Source organism: Martes martes (genome assembly GCF_963455335.1).
Source record: "Martes martes genome assembly, chromosome: 1".
In the NCBI taxonomy this organism is placed as follows: domain Eukaryota; kingdom Metazoa; phylum Chordata; class Mammalia; order Carnivora; family Mustelidae; genus Martes; species Martes martes.
Genome location: NC_137888.1, coordinates 59,234,182 through 59,255,823, shown reverse-complemented (window position 1 = coordinate 59,255,823; position 21,642 = coordinate 59,234,182). Strand labels below are relative to the sequence as shown.

Below are 21,642 nucleotides of genomic sequence, written 5' to 3'. Positions count from 1 at the left end.
TCTACTTGCTGGTTTTTTTCTTTTCATTGTATACTTCTTCCGAAGTGGAATTGGTGTCAAGAACTTAATCAAATAAAAATCCAGAATTTACATCCTGACTATACGTATAATTTTAGAGTCACCTAGCCAATTGCATGTGAAAAATGCTCTGGTGAAATAATAATGGTTAATTCATACTGATTAAAAGGCCAACCTATGGGGATATGGACATTGGGGAGGGTATGTGCTATGATGAGTGCTGTGAAATGTGTAAACCTGGCGATTCACAGACCTGTACCCCTGGGGATAAAAATACATTATATGTTTATTAAAATTAAAAATTAAAAATTAAAAAAAATAAATGGAGTCATAAAAAAAAAGGCCAACCCATAATGGTTAAAAGATATTTATGCTATTTTACTATGAAAAAAATTGACATTTATTAGAATATGTGTAAAATAATTCAAAATAAAGAACACATGAGGTGAGTTCTGTGGCTAAGAATTTTATATATATCATTACTTAAAACAGAAACACCCCTGGAAAGATTAATTAGTACTTACAGTTTAGTCTGAATGTGTGCCCTGATGTTTTTCCAAGAGTAAAGGCAAAAGACATTAGCCCTCTAAGTATCCTTAAGGGAGAAATGGCCCCCTTGATGAAGGATGTCCAGCTAGAACTTGGCAACCTCAGAAAGACTACAAAGACTTAGCTGTCTTTCCTGGGTGGCGTCATATGGGAAGACATGCCATGAATATCTATCTTGTGCCTAGCTGATTATGTGCCAATAGTTGCTTTGGGGTGGTGGAATTACTATTATTTTTTAACTCTGTACACTCTCCAAATATTCTGTTATTCATTGTTTTTATTGTGGGAAAATCTTTTAATATATAACCTTATTTGCGGAATTAGTTCTGAGAACTTTTCTCCATATTTTGTGGAAATAAAATTATAAGTATATTTTTTTCTAGAACAGAGTTTGTGATATTTGGGAGAGAATTGTAATGCAACATGAAATTGAGTACAAAACTTAATCTGTATCTGTGTATGAAATAGGATTGATAATACACATGGATAAAAGTACCCATTTTGATGAACAAATCTACTTATTTGTAGGATTTTGATATAGATTCCAAAATTCGTGCTGAGATTGGCAGGAAAACAGCTTTTAAAATTCAACAAGTGGAAAAAGAATTAGCTTGGGAAAAAGAGAAACATCAGATTGGCCTCATGAAACTACAGAATAGGTAGGATCCATATTTCCTGCAAGTTAAGATGTTGAGAACATATTTGAATTGAGTTGTTCACAGTGGCTTAATCGAAGTGGTCAGGTAAGAGGTGTTCTAGAGTAACTACTAACTCTTGAAATCTCAAGGAATACTTTTGTCACTGCTGCTGATACCTTCTTGAGCTTTCTGAGAAATTCAAATCTGGGAAATTTAACAATTAGATTTTTCAGAGCACCAGGGTGACTCAGTCAGTTAAGCATCTGACTCTTGATTGCAGCTGAGGTCATGATCATGAGATTGAGCCCTGTGTCGGGCTCCATGCATGGACCCTGCTTGAGATTCTCTCTCTCTGCTCCTCCTCACCTGCTCTCTCTCTCTAATAATAAATTAAATAAATAAATAAGATTTTTCAACTCGACACTGAAAAACTGATTTAAAAATGAGAATACATGAACAGACATTTCTCCAAAGAAGATGTCCAGATGGTCAATAGACACATGAAAAGATGCTCAACATCTCCCATCATCAGGGAAATTCAAATAGAAAATGTGATGGGATATCACCTCATACCTGTCAGAATGGCTAAAATAAAAAACATAAGAACAGCAAGTATTGGCAGTGATGTGGAGAAAAAGAAACTTTGTGAACTGTTAGGAATGCAAACTGGTGCTGCTACTGTGGAAAGCAGTATGGAGGTTCCTCAAAAAGTTAAAGCTAGAGCTACCTAATGATCCAGTAATCACACTACTGGGTATTTATCCAAGAAATAAAAAAAGAAAAAAAACCACTAATTCAGAGAGATACATACACCCTTATGTTTATAGCAGCATTTATTTACAATAGCCAAATTATGAAAGCAGCCCAAGTCCATAGATAGATGAATGGATAAAGAAGATGTGGTATATGTATACAATGGAATATTCAGCCATAAAAAAGAATGAAATCTTGACATTTGAAATGACATGGATGGACTAGAGAGTAATGCTGAGCAAAATAAGCAGTCAGAGGAAGACATATACCATGCTTTCACTTGTGGAATTTAAAAAACAAATGAACAAAGGGAAAAAACAGAGACAAAGTGGGTAATAGACTCAACTATAGGGAGTGAACTGATGGGTACTAGAGAGGAGGTGGAAGGAGGGATGTGTGAGATAGGTGATGGGAATTACAGAGGGCACTTGTTGTGATGAGCACCAGGTGATGTATGGAAGTTTTGAAATCTCTTACATTGTATGCCTGAAACTAATATAACACTGTATTAACTATGCTGGCATTAAAAAATAGTATAAAAAATTTAAAAATAAAACTGATTTTTTATAAACCAAATTATATAATAAAAATTTGTTATCTGGTTTTGGCAAGTTATTTTTTTTTAAATTTATTAAATTAAAAAAATTTTAATAAACATATAATGTATTTTTATCCCCAGGGGTACAGGTCTGTGAATCACCAGGTTTACATACTTCACAGCACTCACCATAGCACATAACCTCCCTAATGTCCATAACCCCACCCCCCTCTCCCGACTCCCCTCCCCCCAGCAACCCTCAGTTTGTTTTGTGAGATTAAGAGTCTCTTATGGTTTTTTTCCCTCCCAATCCCATCTTGTTTCATTTATTATTTTCCTACCCCCAAACCCCCATGTTGCATCTCTACTTCCTCATATCAGGGAGATCATATGATAGTTGTCTTCCTCTAATTGACTTATTTCGCTAAGCATAATACCCTCTAGTTCCATCCATGTCGTCGCAAATGGCAAGATTTCATTTCTTTTGATGGCTGCATAGTATTCCATTATATATATATACCACCTCTTCTTTATCCATTCATCTGTTGATGGACATCTAGGTTCTTTCCATAGTTTGGCTATTGTGGACATTGCTGCTATAAACATTCAGGTGCACATGCCCCTTCGGATCACTACGTTTGTATCTTTAGGGTAAATACCCAGTAGTGCAATTGCTGGGTCATAGGGTAGCTCTATTTTCAACTTTTTGAGGAACCTCCATGCTGTTTTCCAGAGTGGTTGCACCAGCTTGCATTCCCACCAGCAGTGTAGGAGGGTTCCCCTCTCTCCGCATCCTCGCCAGCATCTGTCATTTCCTGACTGGTTAATTTTAGCCATTCTGAGTGGGGTGAGGTGGTATCTCATTGTGGTTTTGATTTGTATTTCCCTGATGCTGAGTGATGTGGAGCATTTTTTCATGTGTCTGTTGACTATCTGGATGTCTTCTTTGCAGAAATGTCTGTTCATGTCCTCTGCCCATTGGATTATTTGTTCTTTGGGTATTGAGTTTGATAAGCTCTTTATAGATTTTGGACACTAGCCCTTTATCTGATATGTCGTTTGCAAATTTCTTCTCCCATTCTGTCAGTTTTCTTTTGGTTTTGTTAACTGTATTCTTTGCTGTGCAAAAGCTTTTGATATTGATGAAATCCCAATAGTTCATTTTTGCCCTTGCTTCCCTTGCCTTTGGTGATGTTCCTAGGAAGAAGTTGCTGTGGCTGAGGTCAAAGAGTTGCTGCCTGTGTTCTCCTCAAGGATTTTGATGGATTCCTTTCTCACATTGAGGTCCTTCATTCATTCTGAGTCTATTTTCATGTGTGGTATAAGGAAATAGTCCAATTTCATTTTTCTGCATGTGGCTGTCCAATTTTCCCAACACCGTTTATTGAAGAGGCTGTCTTTTTTCCATTGGACATTCCTTCCTGCTTTGTTGAAGATTAGTTGACCATAGAGTTGAGGGTCTATTTCTGGGCTCTCTATTTTGTTCCATTGATCTATGTGTCTGTTTTTGTGCCAGTACCATACTGTCTTGATAATGACAGCTTTGTAATAGAGCTTGAAGTCTGGAATTGTGATGCCACCAACTTTGGCTTTCTTTTTCAATATTCAAGGTCTTTTCTGGTTCCATATAAATTTTAGGATTTCTTGTTCCATTTCTTTGAAAAAATTTTATTGGATTTTGGTAGGCATTGCATTAAATGTGTATATTGCTTTAGGTAGCATAGACATTTTCACAATATTTGTTCTTCCAATCCAGGAGCATGGAACGTTTTTCCATTTCTTTGTGTCTTCCTCAATTTCTTTCATGAGTACTTTATAGTTTTCTGAGTATAGATTCTTTGCCTCTTTGGTTAGGTTTATTCCTAGGTATCATATGGTTTTTAGTGCAATTGTAAATGGGATTGACTCCTTAATTTCTCTTTCTTCTGTCTTGTTGTTGGTGTAGAGAAATGCAACTGATTTCTATGCATTGATTTTATATCCTGACATTTTACTGAATTCCTGTACAAGTTCTAGCAGTTTTGGAGTGGATGGAGTCTTGGGTTTTCCACATATAGTATCATATCATCTGTAAAGAGTGATAGTTTGACTTCTTCTTTGGATGCCTTTTCTTTTTGTTGTCTGATTTCTGAGGCTAGGACTTCTAGTACTATGCTGAATAGCAGTGGTGATAATGGACATCCCTGCCATGTTCCTGACCTTAGTGGAAAAGCTCTCAGTTTTTCTCCATTGAGAATGATATTTGCGGTGGGTTTGGCTTTGATAATATTGAGGTATGTGTCCTCTATCCCTACACTTTGAAGAGTTTTGATCAGGAAGGGATGCTGTACTTTGTCAAATGCTTTTTCAGCATCTATTGAGAGTATCATATGGTTCTTGTTCTTTCTTTTATTAATGTATTGTATCACATTGATTGATTTGTGGATGTTGAACCAACCTTGCAGCCCTGGAATAAATCTCTCTTGGTTGTGATGAATAATCCTTTTAATGTACTGTTGGATTCTATTGGCCAGTATTTGGGTGAGAATTTCGCATCTGTGTTCATCAAGGATATTGGTCTGTAATTCTCTTTTTTGATGGGATCCTTGTCTGGTTTTGGGATCAAGGTGATGCTGGCCTCATAAAATGAGTTTGGAAGTATTCCTTCCATTTCTATTTTTTGGAACAGTTTCAGGAGAATAGGAATTAATTCTTCTTTAAATGTTTGGTAGAATTCCCCTAGGAAGCCGTCTGGCCCTGGGCTCTTGTTTGTTGGGAGATTTTTGATGACTACTTCAATTTCCTTACTGGTTATGCATCTGTTCAGGTTTTTTTTTTTTCTTCCCGGTCCAGTTTTGGTAGTTTATATGTCTCTAGGAATGCATCCATTTCTTCCAGATTGTTAAATTTGGTGGTGTATAGCTGCTCACAATGTGTTCTTTATAATTGTTTGTATTTCTTTGGTGTTGATTGTGATCTCTCCTCTTTCATTCATTATTTTATTAATTTGGTCCTTTCTCTTTTCTTTTGGATAAGTCTGGCCAGGGGTTTATCAGTCTTATTAATTCTTTCAAAGAACCAGCTCCTAGTTGTGTTGATTTGTTCTATTGTTTTTTTGTTGTTGTTGTTTTGTTTTTGGTTTCTATTTCATTGGTTTCTGCTCTGATCTTTATCATTTCTCTTCTCCTGCTGGGTTTAGGCTTTCTTTGTTGTTCTTTCCCCAGCTTCTTTAGGTGTAGGGTTAGGTTGTGTATTTGAGACCTTTCTTGTTTCTTTCTTTCTTTTTTTTTTTTTTAAAGATTTTATTTATTTATTTGTCAGAGAGAGAGAGAGCGAGCGAGCACAGGCAGACAGAGTGGCAGAGGGAGAAGCAGGCTCCCCGTGGGGCAAGGAGCCCGATGTGGGACTCAATCCCAGGACGCCGGGATCATGACCCGAGCCGAAGGCAGCCGCTTAACCAACTGAGCCACCCAGGTGTCCCAGAGACCTTTCTTGTTTCTTGAGAAAGGCTTGTGCCACAATATATTTTCCTCTCAGGACTGCCTTTGTTGTGTCCCACAGATTTTGAACAATTGTGTTTTCATCATCATTTGTTTCCATGAATTTTTTAAATTCTTCTTCAATTTCCTGGTTGACCCATTCATTCTTTAGAAGGATGCTGTTTAGTCTCCATGTATTTGGGTTCTTTCCAAATTTCCTCTTGTGATTGAGTTCTAGCTTCAGAGCATTGTGGCCTGAAAATATGCAGGGAATGATCCCAATCTTTTGATATCGGTTGAGACCTGATTTATGACCCAGGATGTGATCTATTCTGGAGAATGTTCCATGTGCACTAGAGAAGAATGTTTATTCTGTTGCTTTGGGGTGAAATGTTCTGAATATATCTATGATGTCCATCTGGTCCAGTGTGTCATTTAAGGCCTTTATTTCCTTGTTGATCTTTTGCTTAGATGATCTGTCCATTTCAGTGAGGGGAGTGTTAAAGTCCCCTACTATTATTGTATTATTGTCAATGTGTTTCTTTGATTTTTGTTATTAATTGGTTAATATAGTTGGCTGCTCTCATGTTAGGGGCATAGATATTTAAAATTGTTAGGTCTTCTTGCTGTACAGACCCTTTGAGTATGATATAGTATCCTTCCTCATCTCTTATTATAGTCTTTGGCTTAAAATCTAATTGATCTGATATAAGGATTGCCACCCCAGCTTTCTTCTGATGTCCATCAGCATGGTAAATTGTTTTCCACCCCCTCACTTTAAATCTGGAGGTGTCTTCGGGTCTAAAATGAGTTTCTTGTAGGCAGCATATTGATGGGTTTTGTTTTTTTATCCATTCTGATACCCTGTGTCTTTTGATTGGGGTATCTAGCCCATTAACATTCAGGGTAACTATTGAGAGATATGAATTTAGTGCCATTGTATTGCCTGTAAGGTGACTGTTACTGTATATTGTCTCTGTTCCTTTCTGATCTACTACTTTTATGGTCTCTCTTTGCTTAAAGGACCCCTTTCAATATTCTCTGTAGAGCTGGTTTGGTGTTTGCAAATTCTTTCAGTTTTTGTTTGTCCTGGAAGTTTTTTTATCTCTCCTTCTATTTTCAATGATAGCCTAGCTGGATATAGTATTCTTGGCTGCATGTTTTTCTCATTTAGTGCTCTGAATATGTCATGCCAGTTCTTTCTGGCCTGCCAGGTCTCTGTGGATAAGTCTGCTGCCAATCTAATATTTTTACCCTTGTATGTTACAGACTTCTTTTCCTGGGCTGCTTTCAGGATTTTCTCTTTGTTGCTAAGACTTGTAAATTTTACTATTAGGTGATGGGGTGTGGACCTATTCTTGATTTTGAGGAGGGTTCTCTGCACCTCCTGGATTTTGATGCTTGTTCCCTTTGCCATATTAGGGAAATTCTCTACAATAATTCTCTCCAATATATCTTCTGCTCCCCTCTCTCTTTCTTCTTCTTTTGGGATCCCAATTATTCTAATGTTGTTTCATCTTATGGTGTCACTTATCTCTCGAATTATCCCCTCGTGGTCCAGTAGCTGTTTGTCTCTCTTTTGCTCAGCTTCTTTATTCTCTGTGATTTGGTCTTCTATGTCACTAATTCTTTCTTCTGCTTCATTTATCCTAGCAGAAAGAGCCTCCATTTTTGATTGCACCTCATTAATAGCTTTTTTTATTTCAACTTGGTTAGATTTTAGTTCTTTTATTTCTCCAGAAAGGGCTTTTATCTCTCCAGAGAGGGTTTCTCTAATATCTTTCATGCCTTTTTTGAGCCCGGCTAGAAGCTTGAGAATCTTCATTCTGAACTCTAGATCTGACATATTACCAATGTCCGTATTGATTAGGTCCCTAGCCTTCAGTACTGCCTCTTGTTCTTTTTTTTTTTTTTTTTTTTTGTGGTGAGTTTTTCCGCCTTGTCATTTTGTCCAGGTAAGAATATATGAATGAGCAAATAAAATACCAAAAGCGTGGCAAAGACCCCAGGAAAATGCACTTTAGCCAAATCAGAAGAGACCCCAAATTGGGGGGAGAAAGGGGATAAAAAGAAGTTCAGAAAAAAAAATTAAAAAAGAAAACAAATAAAAAATATATTAAAAAAAAGATATATATATTAGACTGGTGACTAGAACAGTGTCAGCCACTTAATTTTGGGAGTGTTTTGGTCTGTTAGAAGAAACTACCTCCCAAAATTTTAAAGAATGAAAAACATATATAGGGGTAAACACAATGAAGGGATGGAATATGCCTATAAAGATGAAAAAAATTCTTTTTTTAATTTCTAAAATAGGAGTTGATAAAGTAAGTTGGTTGGGAGAATAAAGAAAAAGAAAGTGGAGAGAATTTGCTCAGGCTGGAGACTAGAACAAGCCTGGAGCTAGATTTAGGGTATATTTTGATCTATTAGAAGAAGTTGTACCCCAAATTTTTTAGAAGAAAAAACTCTATATGCATACAAAAAAGAAAGTTAAATACAATGAAGGATAAAATATGACTATAATAATGAAGGTTCAAAAAAGATTATTATTATTTTTTTAATGAAAGGTATTGTTAAGATAAACGAGTTAAAAAATGTTAAAAAAAGGAAAGGGTAAAAGTTAAAAAAAATTTAGCAGAAGAAAAAAAATAATAAAATTTAAAAAAATTAAATTAACTGCAAGACTAAGGAATCATGGGGAGAAAGCCATGAGTTCCATGCTTTGTTTTCTCCTCCTCTGGAATTCCGTTGTTCTCCTTGGTAAGTGAACTTGGTCTTGGCTGGATTTCTTGTTGATCTTCTGGGGGAGGTGCCTGTTGTAGTGATTCTCAAGTGTCTTTGCCTGAGGCGGAATTGTACTGCCCTTACCAGGGGCCAGGGTAAGTAATCCGCTTGGGTTCGCTTTCGGGAGCTTTTGTTCCCTGAATGCTTTCCATAGATTTCCGGAGGAGGGGAATGAAAATGGCGGCCTCCCAATCTTCAGCCTGGAGGAGCCGAGAGCTCAGGGCCCCACTACTCAGTGCGCCCTCAGAGAAAAGAGCTCAATCACTCCTGTGTCCCTGGCCTCTGGCCACGCTTGGAGAAAAGCGTTCAATCACTCCGGTCTTCCTGGCCTCTGGCTGCACTCCAAGCTCACCCAGCCTGTGATGGGTTCAAGGTAACCCCACGTTGAGAGCTCACTCCCCGGCCCTGTCTCTGTAGTCGGCTTCCCTGCTCTAATACCTGCGAGCTCTGTGACACTCAGACACCCCCAATTCTTCTGTGACCCTGTGGGACCTGGAGCCATGCTGACCCTGCATGGGCTTCACCCTGGTTTAGCCTCTGGAGTGATGTCCCTCAGTGGAGCAGACTTTTAAAAGTCCTGATTTTGTGCTCCGTTGTTCCACTGCTTGCTGGGAGCTGGCCCCTCCCCCCGCAGTCTATCTTCCTGTTGCTTTGGATTCACTTCTCCGCCAGTCCTACCTTTCAGAAAGTGGTCGATTTTCTGTTTCTAGAATTGCTGCTCTTCTTCTCTTCTATCTCCTGTTGGATTTGTAGGTGTTTGCAATGGTTTGATAAGCTATTTAGCTGATCTCCTGCTACCTGATGTAGTCTCAGCCTGCTACTTCTCCGCCATCTTGACTCCTCCCTGGCAAGGTATTTATTTTATATGTAGTTAACACATGAGCATGTACATCTTTTTTTTTTTTTTTTTAAGATTTTATTTATTTATTTGACACAGAGAGAGAGAGAGAGAGAGAGAGAGCAAGAGAGGGAACACAAGCAAGGGGAGTGGGAGAGGGAGAAGCAGGCTTCCCGCTGAGCAGGGAGCCAATGATGGGGGCTCGATCCCAGGACCCTGGGATCATGACCTGAGCTGAAGGCAGACACTAAACGACTGAGCTACCCAGGCCCACTTGAGCATGTACATATTTAAAAAAATAAAAAATAAGCTAGAATCAAAAGACTTATAATGAAAGACAGCTTTCTGTCCAATCTCTCTCATCTACCAATAGGACTCCCCATGAGGAAATTGTCTTTTTTTTTCTTTTTTTACCTTTTTGAGATGTAATTTACATTCAGTAAAATGCATAAATTTTAACTGAACAACTTGATAAATTTTTATAATTTTATATCCCCACTACCCAGATTAAGAACATATATAGCACTCCAAAAAGTTTCCTTGTGGCCCCCTTCCAGTAAGTATCAACTCTCCAGAGATGAATGTTTATCACAGTTTTGCCCGTGAACTTCATCATACAAATTGAATGTTGTAGTATGAACTTTTTAATATTTGGCTTCTTTTACTTAGCATCAGGCCCAAGATTATCTACCTTGTTGCAGCTAGCAGTTGTTTATTCTTTTTCATTGTTTTTTAATAGTTTTCTATGCTTAGACCATGTTTTATTTATTCATTCTACTGTTGGTGGATATTTCAGTTGTTTCTATCTTTTGGTTATAATAGTGCTGCTATGATCATTCTTGTGCATGTTTTTTGGTGGACATAAGAACTTATTTGCTTTATAATCAGGAGTGGAAATGCTGGGTCATAGATTGTATGCATGTTTGACTTTACTAGACACTGTCAAACAGTTTTCCAAAAATGGCTCAACCAATTTATACCATGACCATCAGTGTATGAGAATTCCAATTGATCCCCATTGTATTAGCTTCCCAGGGCTTCCATAACAAAGTAAAATACATGATTGGCTTAAAATAACAGATAAAACTTCTGGGGCTGGAAGTACAAAATCAAAGCATTGGTTGGGTTTTTTTGTGTTATTTATTTATTTATTTATTTATTTTGAGGCAAGATATGTTTTTATTTATTTATATTGAAGTATAATTGACATATGATATATTAGTTTCAGGCATACAACCTATTGATTCAACAATTCTGTGCATTACTTAGTACACACCATAATAAGTATAGTCACCATATACTATTACCATGTTATTGACTATATTCTCTGTGCTGTACTATTCATCTCCATGACTTATTTATTTTGTGATTGAAAGTTTGTTAATCTCTTTTTTCTTTTTTAAGTAATATCTTGGGTTGCTTCCATATCTTGGCTATTGTAAATAATACAATAATAAGCATAAGGGTGTGTATATCTTCAAATTAGTGTTTTTGTTTTCTTTGGGAAAATAGCCAGTATTGGAATTACTGGGTCATATGGTATTTCTATTGTTCATTTTTTGATGAACCTCCATACTGTTTTCCACAGTAGTTGTACCAGTTTACATTTCCACCAACAGGATATGAAGGTTCCTTTTTTCCCCCACATCCTCACCAACACTTGTTATTTATTTATTTATTTATTTATATATTTATTTTGATGCTAGCCATTCTGACAGATGTGAGGTGATATTTCATTGTGGTTTTGATTTGTATTTCCCTGGTGATTAGTGATGTTGAGCATCTTTTTATGTGTCTATTGGCCATCTGTATGTCTTCTTTGAGAAAATATCTGTTCAGGTCCTCTGTCCATTTTTAAAAAAATTTTTTTGAAGTAAGCTCTATGCCCAACTTGGGTCTTGAAGTGATGATCCTGAGATCAAGAGTCACATGCTCTACCAACTGAGTGAGCCAGGTCCCCTATCCTTTGCCCATTTAAAAATGGAATTGTTTGGTTTTTTTTGGTGTTGTATAAGTTCCTTATATATTTTGGATGTTAACTCCATGGATATATTATGTGTGGATGTCTTCTCTGATTCATTGGGTTGCCTTTATGTTTTGTTGATGGTTCCCTTTGTTGTGCAAAAGCTTTTTATTTTGGTGTAGTCTGAACAATTTACTTTTGCTTTTGTTTCCCTTGCCTGAAGAGACTTATCCATATATGTGTTGTTAAGAGTGATATCCAAGAGATTACTGCCTATATTTTCTTTCAGGAGTTTTATAGTTTTAGGTCTCATATTTAGGTCTATAATCCAATTTGAGTTTATTTTTGTATATGATGTTAAAAAAATATTTCATTTCCATTCTTTTACATGTAGCTGTCCAGTTTTCCCAGCACCATTTGTTGAACAGACTGTCTTCTCCATGTGTATTCTTGTTTCCTTTGTTGTAGATTAATTGACCATATAAGCATGGGTTTATTTCTGGGCTTTCCATTCTGTTCTGTTGATCTATGTGTCTACTTTTGTGCCAGGACCATATTGTTTTAATTACCATAGTTTTGTACCATATCATAAAATCTAGGATTGTTCTACATCCAGCTCTGTTGTTTTTTTCTCAACAAATGTCTTTGTGGTTTCCTATAAGTTTTAGGATTACTTGTTCTAATTCCACGAAAAATGCTATTTAATAGTTTCTTCAGAGACCTGGGAGGGAGAATCTGCTCCAAGCCTCTCTGAGCTTCTCGTGTTTTGCCAGCAATCTTTAATTTTCCTTCCATAGATGAATTATTCTAAATCTTCTGCCTTCAAGTAGTGTTCTCTCTGTGTTTTTTCACATAATCATCTCTCTGTGCATGCTCAAGTTCCCACTTTTTATAAACACACCAGTAATGTTGGATTTGGACTGTTCTAATCTCATTTTAACTTGATTACTCTGTCAAGACCCTATTTCCACATAAGGTCACACTTTGAGATACTGGGAGATTTCAAAATCTCTTTCTGGGTGGATAAAATTCAACCCATAGCACTCATGCTTGTAATTTGACAATGTCATTTCTTTGAATTTTAGCCATTCTATAGTAGTATCTCAGTGTGATTTAAGTTGGTATTTCCCTGATGAGTGGTGATTTTAGATTGTTTTCTTATATTTATTTGTTATTTGTGTATTCTCTTTTCTAGGGGTTCAAGTTTTTTGTTCATTTTAAAAATTGGGGTGTAAGAATTATTCATATCTTCTAGATAGGAATCTTTTCTCCTCCTGCTCCTTCTTTTTCATTCATTCATTCTTTTTTTAATTAACATATAATATATTATTTCCCCAGGGGTATAGGTCTGTGAATCATCAGTCTTACAAAATTCACAGCACTCACCATAGCACATACCCTCCTCAATGTCCATAAGCCAGCCACCCCATCCCTCTCCTCTGGCCCAGCAGCCCTCAGTTTGTTTCCTGAGATTAAGAATCTCTTATGGTTTGTCTCCCTCCCTGGTCCCATCTTGTTTCATTTTTCCCTCCATTCCCCCTATGAATCCCTGACCTATTCTCAAATTCCTCATATCAGAGAGATCATATGATAATTGTCTTTCTGATAACTGTCTTATTTTGCTTAGCATAATACCCTCTAGTTCCATCCATGTTGTAAATGGCAAGATTTCATTCATTTTGATGGCTGCATAGTATTCCATTGTATATGTATACCACCTCTTCTTTATCCATTGATCTGTTGATGGACATCTAGGTCCTTTCCACAGTTTGGCTATTGTGGACATTGCTGCTATAAACACTCAGGTGCCTGTGCCCCTTTAGATCACTATGTTTGTATCTTTAGGGTAAACACCGAAGAGTGCAGTTGTTGGGTTGTAGGGTAGCTCTATTCTCAACTTTTTGAGGAACCTCCGTACTGTTTTCCAGAGTGGCTGTACCAGCTTACACTCTTACCAACAGTGTAGGAGAGTTCACCTTTCTCTGCATCCGAGCCAACACCTGTCATTTCCTGACTGGTTAATTTTAGCTATTCTGACTGGTGTGAGGTGGTATCTTATTGTGGTTTTGATTTGTAATTTCCTGATGTCCAGTGATGTTGAACACATTTTCATGTGTTTGTTGGCCATTTGGATGTCCTCTTTGCAGAAATGTCTATTCCTGTCTTCTACCCATTTCTTGATTGGGTTTTTTGTTCTTTGGGTGTTGAGTTTGATAAGTTCTTTATAGATTTTGGATACTAGCTCTTTATCTGATATGTCATTTGCAAATATCTTTTCCCATTCTGTCAGTTGTCTTTTGGTTTTGTTGACTGTGTGCTTTGCTGTGCAAAAGCTCTTGATCTTGATGAAGTCCCAATAGTTCATTTTTGCCCTTGCTTCTCTTGCCGTTGATGATGTTTCTAGGGAAGAAGTTGTTGCAGCTGAGGTCAAAGAGGTTGCTACTTGTGTTCTCCTCAAGGATTTGATGGATTCCTATCTCACATTGAGGTCTTTCATCCATTTGGAGTCTATTTTTGTGTGTGGTATAAGGAAATGGTCCAGTTTGATTTTCTGCATGTGGCTGTCCAATTTTCCCAACACCATTTGTTGAAGACACTATCTGTTTTCCATTGGACATTCTTTCCTGCTTTTTCAAAGATTAGTTAGCCATGAGTTGAGGGTCCATTTCTGGGCTCTCTATTCTGTTCCACTGGTCTATGTGTCTGTTTTTGTGCCAGTACGATACTGCCTTGATGATGACAGCTTTGTAATAGAGCTTGAACTCTGGAATTGTGATGCTGCCAACTTTGGTTTTCTTTTCCAACATTCCTCTGGCTTTTCCGGGTCTTTTCTTGTTCCATATAAATTTTAGAATTATTTGCTCCATTTCTTTGAAAAATGTTGATGGTATTTTGATAGGGATTGCATTAAATGTGTAGATTGCTTTAGGTAGCATAGTCATTTTCACAATATTTGTTCTTCCAGTCCATGAGCATGGAACATTTTTCCATTTATGTCTTCCTCTGTTTCTTTCATGAGTACTTTATAGTTTTCGGAGTACAGATTCTTTGCCTCTTTGGTTAGGTTTATTCCTAGGTATCCTATAGTTTTGGGTGCAATTGTAAATGGGATTGACTCCTTAATTTCTCTTTTTTCTGACTTGCTGTTGGTGTATAGAAAAGCAACTGATTTCTGTGCATTGATTTATATCCTGACACTTTACTGAATTCCTGTATGAGTTCTAGCAGTTTTGTAGTGGAGTCTTCTGGGTTTTCCACATAAAGTATCATGCCATCGGCAAAGAGTGAGACTTTGACTTCTTTGATGATTTGGAGGTCTTTTATTTCTTTTTGTTGTCTGACTGCTGAGGCTAGGATTTCTAGTACTATTGAATAGCAGTGTTGGTAGTGGACAGCCCTGCCATGTTCTTGACCTTAGAGGAAAAGCTCTCAGGTTTTCCTCATTGAGAATGATATTTGCGGTGGGTTTTTCATAGATGGCTTTGATGATATTGAGATATGTGCCCTCTCTCCCTACACTGTGAAGAGTTTTGATCAAGAAAGGATGCAGTACTTTGTCAAATGCTTTTCAGCATCTATTGAGAGTATCATATGGTTCTTGTTCTTTCTTTTTTTAATGTATTGTATCACATTGATTGATTTGCAGATGTTGAACCAACCTTGCAGCCCAAGAATAAATCCAACTTGGTTGTGGTGAATAATCCTTTTAATGTACTGTTGGATCCTATTGGCTAGTATTTTGTTGAGAATTTTTGCATCCATTTTCATCAGCTATATTGGACTGTCATTCTCTTTGATAGGTCTTTGATTTTGGGATCAAGGTAATGCTGACCTCATCAAATGAATTTGGAAGTTTTCCTTCCATTTCTATTTTTTGGAACAGTTTCAGGAGAATAGGTACTAATACTCCTTTAAATGTTTGGTAGAATCCCCCTAGGAAGCCATCTGGCCCTGGGCTTCTTGTTTGTTGGGAGATTTTTGATGACTACTTCAATTTCCTTACTGGTTATGTGTCTGTTCAGGTTTTTTTTTCTTCCCAGTCCAGTTTTAGTAGTTTATATGTCTCAAGGAATGCATCCATTTCTTCCAGATTGTTAAATTTGGTGGTGTATAGCTGCTCACAATGTGTTCTTTATAATTGTTTGTATTTCTTTGGTGTTGGTTGTGATCTCTCCTCTTTCATTCATGATTTTATTAATTTCGTTCCTTTCTCTTTTCTTTTGGATAAGTTTGGCCCGGGGTTTATCAATCTTATTAATTCTTTCAAAGAACCAGCTCCTACTTTCGCTGATCTGTTCTACTGTTCTTTTGGTTTCTATTTCATTGATTTCTTCCCTGATCTTTATTATTTCTCTTCTCCTGTGGGGTTTAAGCTTTCTTTGCTGTGCTTTCCCCAGCTCCTTTAGGTGTAGGGTCTGAAAATATGCAGGGAAAGATCCCAATCTTTTGGTACCAGTTGAGACCTGATTTGTGACCCAGGATGTGATCTATTCTAGAGAATGTTCCATGTGCACCAGAGAAGAATGTGTATTCTGTTGTTTTTGGATGGAATGTTCTGAATATATCTGTGATGTCCATCTGGTCCAGTGTGTCATTTAAAGGCTTTATTTCCTTGTTGATCTTTTGCTTGGATGATCTGTCCATTTCAGTGATGGTTGGGGATTGTTAAGGTTCCCTACTATTATATTATTGTCAATGTGTTTCTTTGATTTTGTTATTAATTCGTTTAGATAATTGGCTGCTGCTAGGTTAGGGGCAGAGATACTTAAAATTGCTAGGTCTTCTTGTTAGACACACCCTTTAAGTATGACATAGTGTCCTTCCTCATCTCTTACTATAGTCTTTGGCTTAAAATGTAATTTGTCTGATATAAGGTTGCCACCCTGGTTTCTTTTGATGTCCATTAGCATTGTGAATTGTTTTCCACTTCTTCACTTTAAATCTGGAGGTGCTTTTGGGTCCAAAATGAATTTCTTCATTCATTCATTTCTTCATTCAATCGACAGCATATTGATGCGTCTTGTATTTTTAATCCATTCTGACACCCTGTGTTTTTTGATTGGGGCATTTATCCCATTTACATTCAGAGTAATGGTTGAACGGTATGAATTTAGTGCCATTTTATTGTATGTAAGGTGATTGTGACTGTATATTGTCTCTGATCCTTTCTGGTCTGTTACTTTTAAACTTTCTCTTTCCTTAGAGGATCCCTTTCAAAATTTCCTGTTGGGCTGGTTGGGTGTTAGCAAATTCTTTTAGTTTTTGTTTGTCTTGGAATGTTTTTATTTCTCTTTCTGTTTTCAGTGACAGCCTAGCTGGGTATAGTATTCTTGGCTGCATATTTTTCTCATTTAGTGCTCTGAATATGTTGTGCCAGTTCTTCCTGGCCTTCCAGGCCATTGTGGATAGGTCTGTTGCCAATCTAATATTTCTGCTGTTATATGTTTACAGACCTCTTGTTCAGAGTTGCTTTCAGGATTTTCTCTTTGTCACTGAGACTTCTAAGTTTACTATTAGATGATGGGATGTTTACCTATGTTATTGATTTTGAGGGGGTATCTCTGTGCCTCCTGGATTTTGATGCTTGTTCCCTTCCACATATTAGGAAAATTCTCTGATATAATTTGCTCCAATATACCTTCTGCCTTTCTTTCTCTTTCTTCTTCTTCTGGGATCCCAATTATTCTAATATTGTTTCATCTTATGGTATCATTTATCTCTCAAATTCTCCCCTCATGGTCCAGTAGTTGTTTTTCTCTTTTTCTCAGCTTCCTTATTCTCCATCATTTGGTTTTCTATATCATAATTCTCTCTTCTGCCTCATTTAACCTAGCAGTAAGAGCCTCCATTTCTGATCGCACATCATTAATAGCTTTTTTGATTTCAACTTGTTTAGATTTATTTCTTTTATTTCTTCAGAAAGGTATTCTCTAGTATCTTTCATGCTTTTTTTCAAGCCCAGATAACATCTTGATAATCTTCATTCTGAACTCTGGTTCTGACATCTTACTAATGTCTGTATTGATGAAGTCCCTAGCTGTTAGTACTGCCTCTTGTTTTTTTTTTTGAGGTAAGTTTTTCCACCTTGTCATTTCATCCAGATAAGAGTTAGATGAATGAGAGAAAAAATTACTAAAAGATAGCAATGACCCCAGAAATAGACACTAACCTAATCAGAAAGACCCAAAACCAGGGGGAGAAGAAAGGAGAAAGGAAAAAAAAAAATATATGTATATAATATTTTTATTTATAGATATAACATACATATATAAAAATATATATAATATACAGCACAATATAATGGATTATTATATATAAAATATAAATATATAAAATTATTGTACATGCCATAAATATATATACATACATATATATGTATTTATATGATTAGAACAGAGCTACACACTTGATTTAGGTGTATTTTGGTGTGTTAGAAGAAACTGCCTCAAAAAAAAAAAGAAGAAACTGCCTCCCCAAATTTTAAGGAAAGAAGAACTTTTATATATATATATATAAATATATATATAAATATATATATGTATATGCATATATACATATATACACACACACACACATATACACAAAAATAAGGGTAAACATGATGAAGGGATGGAATATGACTGTAAAGGTAAAAATTTAAAAAAGATTCTATATAAGGAACTGATAAGAAGTTGGTTGAAAAAGACAAAAGGAAAAAAAAAGGAAAAAATAGAAAAAAGGAGAGAATCTGATCAGGCTGGAGACTAGAACAAAGCCTTACACTAGATTTAGGGTACATTTTGATCTGTTAGATGAAATTGTATCCAAAAATTTTAAGGAAAGAAAAATTTATATGTATACAAAAAATAAGATTAAATACAATGAAGGGGTAGAATGTGACGATAACAAAAATTTAAAAAAGATTTTTAAAAAGGTATAGATAAGATAAAATAGTTAAAGAAGGTTAAAATAGGAAAGAGGAAAAATTTTAAGAATAGAATAAGGAAAAAATAAAATTTAAAAAGTTTAACTTTGAAAGACCAAAGAATCATGGAAAAAACCCATGAATTCTACATGCTACATTCCCCTATCTCTGGAGTTCCATGGTTCTCACTGATTTGTGAACTTCTTCTTGGCTGGATGTTCTTGCTGATTTTCTGGGGGAAAATTGATTCTCAAATGTCTTTGCCCCAGGCGGAATTATACCGCCCTTGCCAGGGGCCAGGCTAGATTATCTGCTCAGGTTCACTTTCAGGTGATTTTGTTCCCTGAATGCTTTCATATAGCTTTGGAGGATGGGAATGAAAATGGCGGCCTCACAATCTCCTCCCATAGGAGCTGAGAGCTTTGCCCTCCCTCTTCAGTGCACCCTCAGAGAAAAGCAGTCAATCCCTCCTGTCTCCCTGGTTTCTGGCTGCACTCCATACTCACCGGCCTGTGACCAATCATTTCTATCTCTTGCATCCGGCTCTGTTCAGAGTCTCCAAACCCAGTAGATTCCTGCCGTGCACTCCCATGCTGCCCCTCCCGGAGGAAGAAGGTGAGTCTTTCTGGATCTGCCACTTGTTGGATCTGTGCCGTAAGAGTAGTGGCCTGACTGTGCCTTGGATCATGGTTTAAGGTAACCCCAAGCTGAGAGCCCATTCCTCAGCTCCGTCTCTGCAGCTGTTCTCCCCACTCTGATATCTGGGGCTCTGATGCACTCAGGCACCCTCCGTCTTTCTGTGACCCTGAGGGACCTGAGACCACACTGTTCCCATGAGGGCTCCACCCCCACTTAGCTTCTATCAATGTCCCTCAGTGGAGCAGATTTCTCAAAGTTCCAATTTTGTGCTCTGCTGCTCTACAGCTTGCAGGGAGCCGCCCCCTCCCACTGCAGTCTATCTTCCCGTATATCATCTCAGATTCACTTCTCTGCAAGTCCTACCTTCTAGAAAGTGGTCGCTTTTCTGTTCCTAGAATTGTTGCTATTCTTTTCTTTGACCTCCTGTTGAGTTTGTAGGTATTCGGAATGGTTTGATAGCTGAATTCCTGGGACCAAAATTTAAGTCTCCTACTCCTCTGTCATCTTGCTTCTCCTCTAGATAGGAATTTTTTGTAGAGATATGACACATGTATTTGTGATACATGTATATATATGATGCATATGTGTGTGTGTATGCATGTAAAATATCTTGCTCTAATTTGTGGCTTTGTTTTCTCTTAATGGTGTCTTTTTTTGAGTAGAAGTTGTAATTAAGGAATCTGTGCCTAATCCCAGTTCATGAAATAATTCTTCTGTGTTTTTTCAAAAGCTATTTTTTTTTTTAAGATTTTATTTATTTGACAGAGAGAGAGTGAGAGAGCACAAGCAGGGGTCATTATCTGTATTGATTTTTTTGGGGTGGTGTAAGATGGAGATGTCATTTGTTTCTCAATGGATATTCAATTGACAGTATCATTTGTTGAAAAGACCATCCTTTCCTCACTAAGGAAAGTGATAGTTTGTCATAAATTAAGTAACTATATATTTACATATATACATATATATGTGTATATATGTATATTTGTGTATATATATGATTGTTATATACATAATATATGTATTTTATATACATATAAATATACTATATATTTATATATATTCATTTCTGAACTCTTCATACTATTCCATTGGCCTGTCTTTGTGCTAGTATAACACTATTTTTAATTGTTCTTAACATCTGATATTGTAAATCCTCTTTGCTCTTCATCTTCAGTATTACATAGGTCCTTTGCAACTTGTCAATTTTCATCAAAATACCTGCTAAGATTTTGACTGGGATTACACTGACTCTGTAGATCAACTTTGGTATAATAGATTTTAAAAATAAATATTGAGTATTTTAATCCATAAATATGATAGATCTTAAGAGAATCCACTTTTAATCTCTTCTAGTGGTTATAACTAAACAATGTATTTATATGAATTTATGAATCATTATTTATTGGTTTCCTAGTGTCATAAGTAAGGATTTTGTTCACTTTAATGTGCTCATGCTTTTCTGTATTTCCTGAACATATAAAATATATTATAATAACTGCTTTAATGTACTTGTCTGCTAGTTATATCATCTGTGTTTTCTGGATCTATTTCCATTAGTTGAAAATTTTTTCTTTGTTTTGGGTTATATTTTTCTGCTTCTTTGCCTTCCTGAAAAATTTTGATTGGATGTCAGACATGAATTTCACATTGTGGGCACTGGGTATTTTTTGGTCACTTTTAAATATTCTTGAGTCTTATTTTGGGATTCTGTTAAGTTTCTTGGAAATAATCTTAGTTTTTGAGTCTTGTTTTTAATCTGTGTTAGGCAGATCAAGTCTAGGCAGCCTTTAGTCTAGAGCTTATTTTTCCTCACTGCTAAGATAAAATCCTTTTGAATACTGTATCCTATGTTCTATGTATCATGGGACTTGTGAGAACACAAGCTATTCCAACCTGTGTGAGGCCTGGGGATTATTCTGCTTGTTCTCTTTTGGTGATTCTTTCCCCAGCTTCAGGAGGACTCATCAATGCATACAGTGATGAGTAATCATGTGAAGCCTGGAAGAGAGATTTTCCAGAGATTTCTCCCTATACAGCAATTTCTTCTCCGGTACTCTGCTCTGTGATTCATGGCACTTGTTACTTCATATTAATACCTGAATGTTTGAATCTTGGAATTATAGCTAGATGACTGCCAAGAGATGAAAGTAGCTAAGAAGTTCTCAGGAAGAACCTTCAACATAATATATCCTATGTTTGGCTTTAACAAATATTCTTACTATATTTGTGAATGTATATATATATGGCAAATATGAATCTTAAACTGGTGAGGCTCCTTGTCCCAGCCTGCATTTTGCTTTCATTTGTTTGAGTCTATAGTTTCTGTACTATGCTGGAGCAGGTAGTTTTTGGTAAGGCCAGGAGCCTCTGTTCCCAGGATCAAACACACATGCAGTCATTATCTTTTGGACCTTATATCAACCCAGAAGCTGTCAGAAGCAGGGAATATGTACCCACAACTCTAGGACTCAATTTGTGCATAACCCCCTTGTCAGGTGGAACCTCTTTCCCAATCTTCTTGCCTTCAAGTACTTGCTTCCTTAATTTTCTGCTTTCCCAC

General features: G+C 36.6%; 1 protein-coding gene across 1 annotated transcript in view; it reads left to right on the top strand.

Annotated features, from left to right (window-relative positions):
• The window catches only part of CFAP44 (cilia and flagella associated protein 44), a 167,528-nt gene that overhangs the window by 76,867 nt on the left and 69,019 nt on the right, over positions 1-21,642 (top strand). The window contains exon 22 of the mRNA XM_080822400.1: positions 1,096-1,226. Coding sequence (XP_080678526.1) covers positions 1,096-1,226 — 131 coding nt within the window. The remainder of the gene's footprint in view (positions 1-1,095; positions 1,227-21,642) is intronic.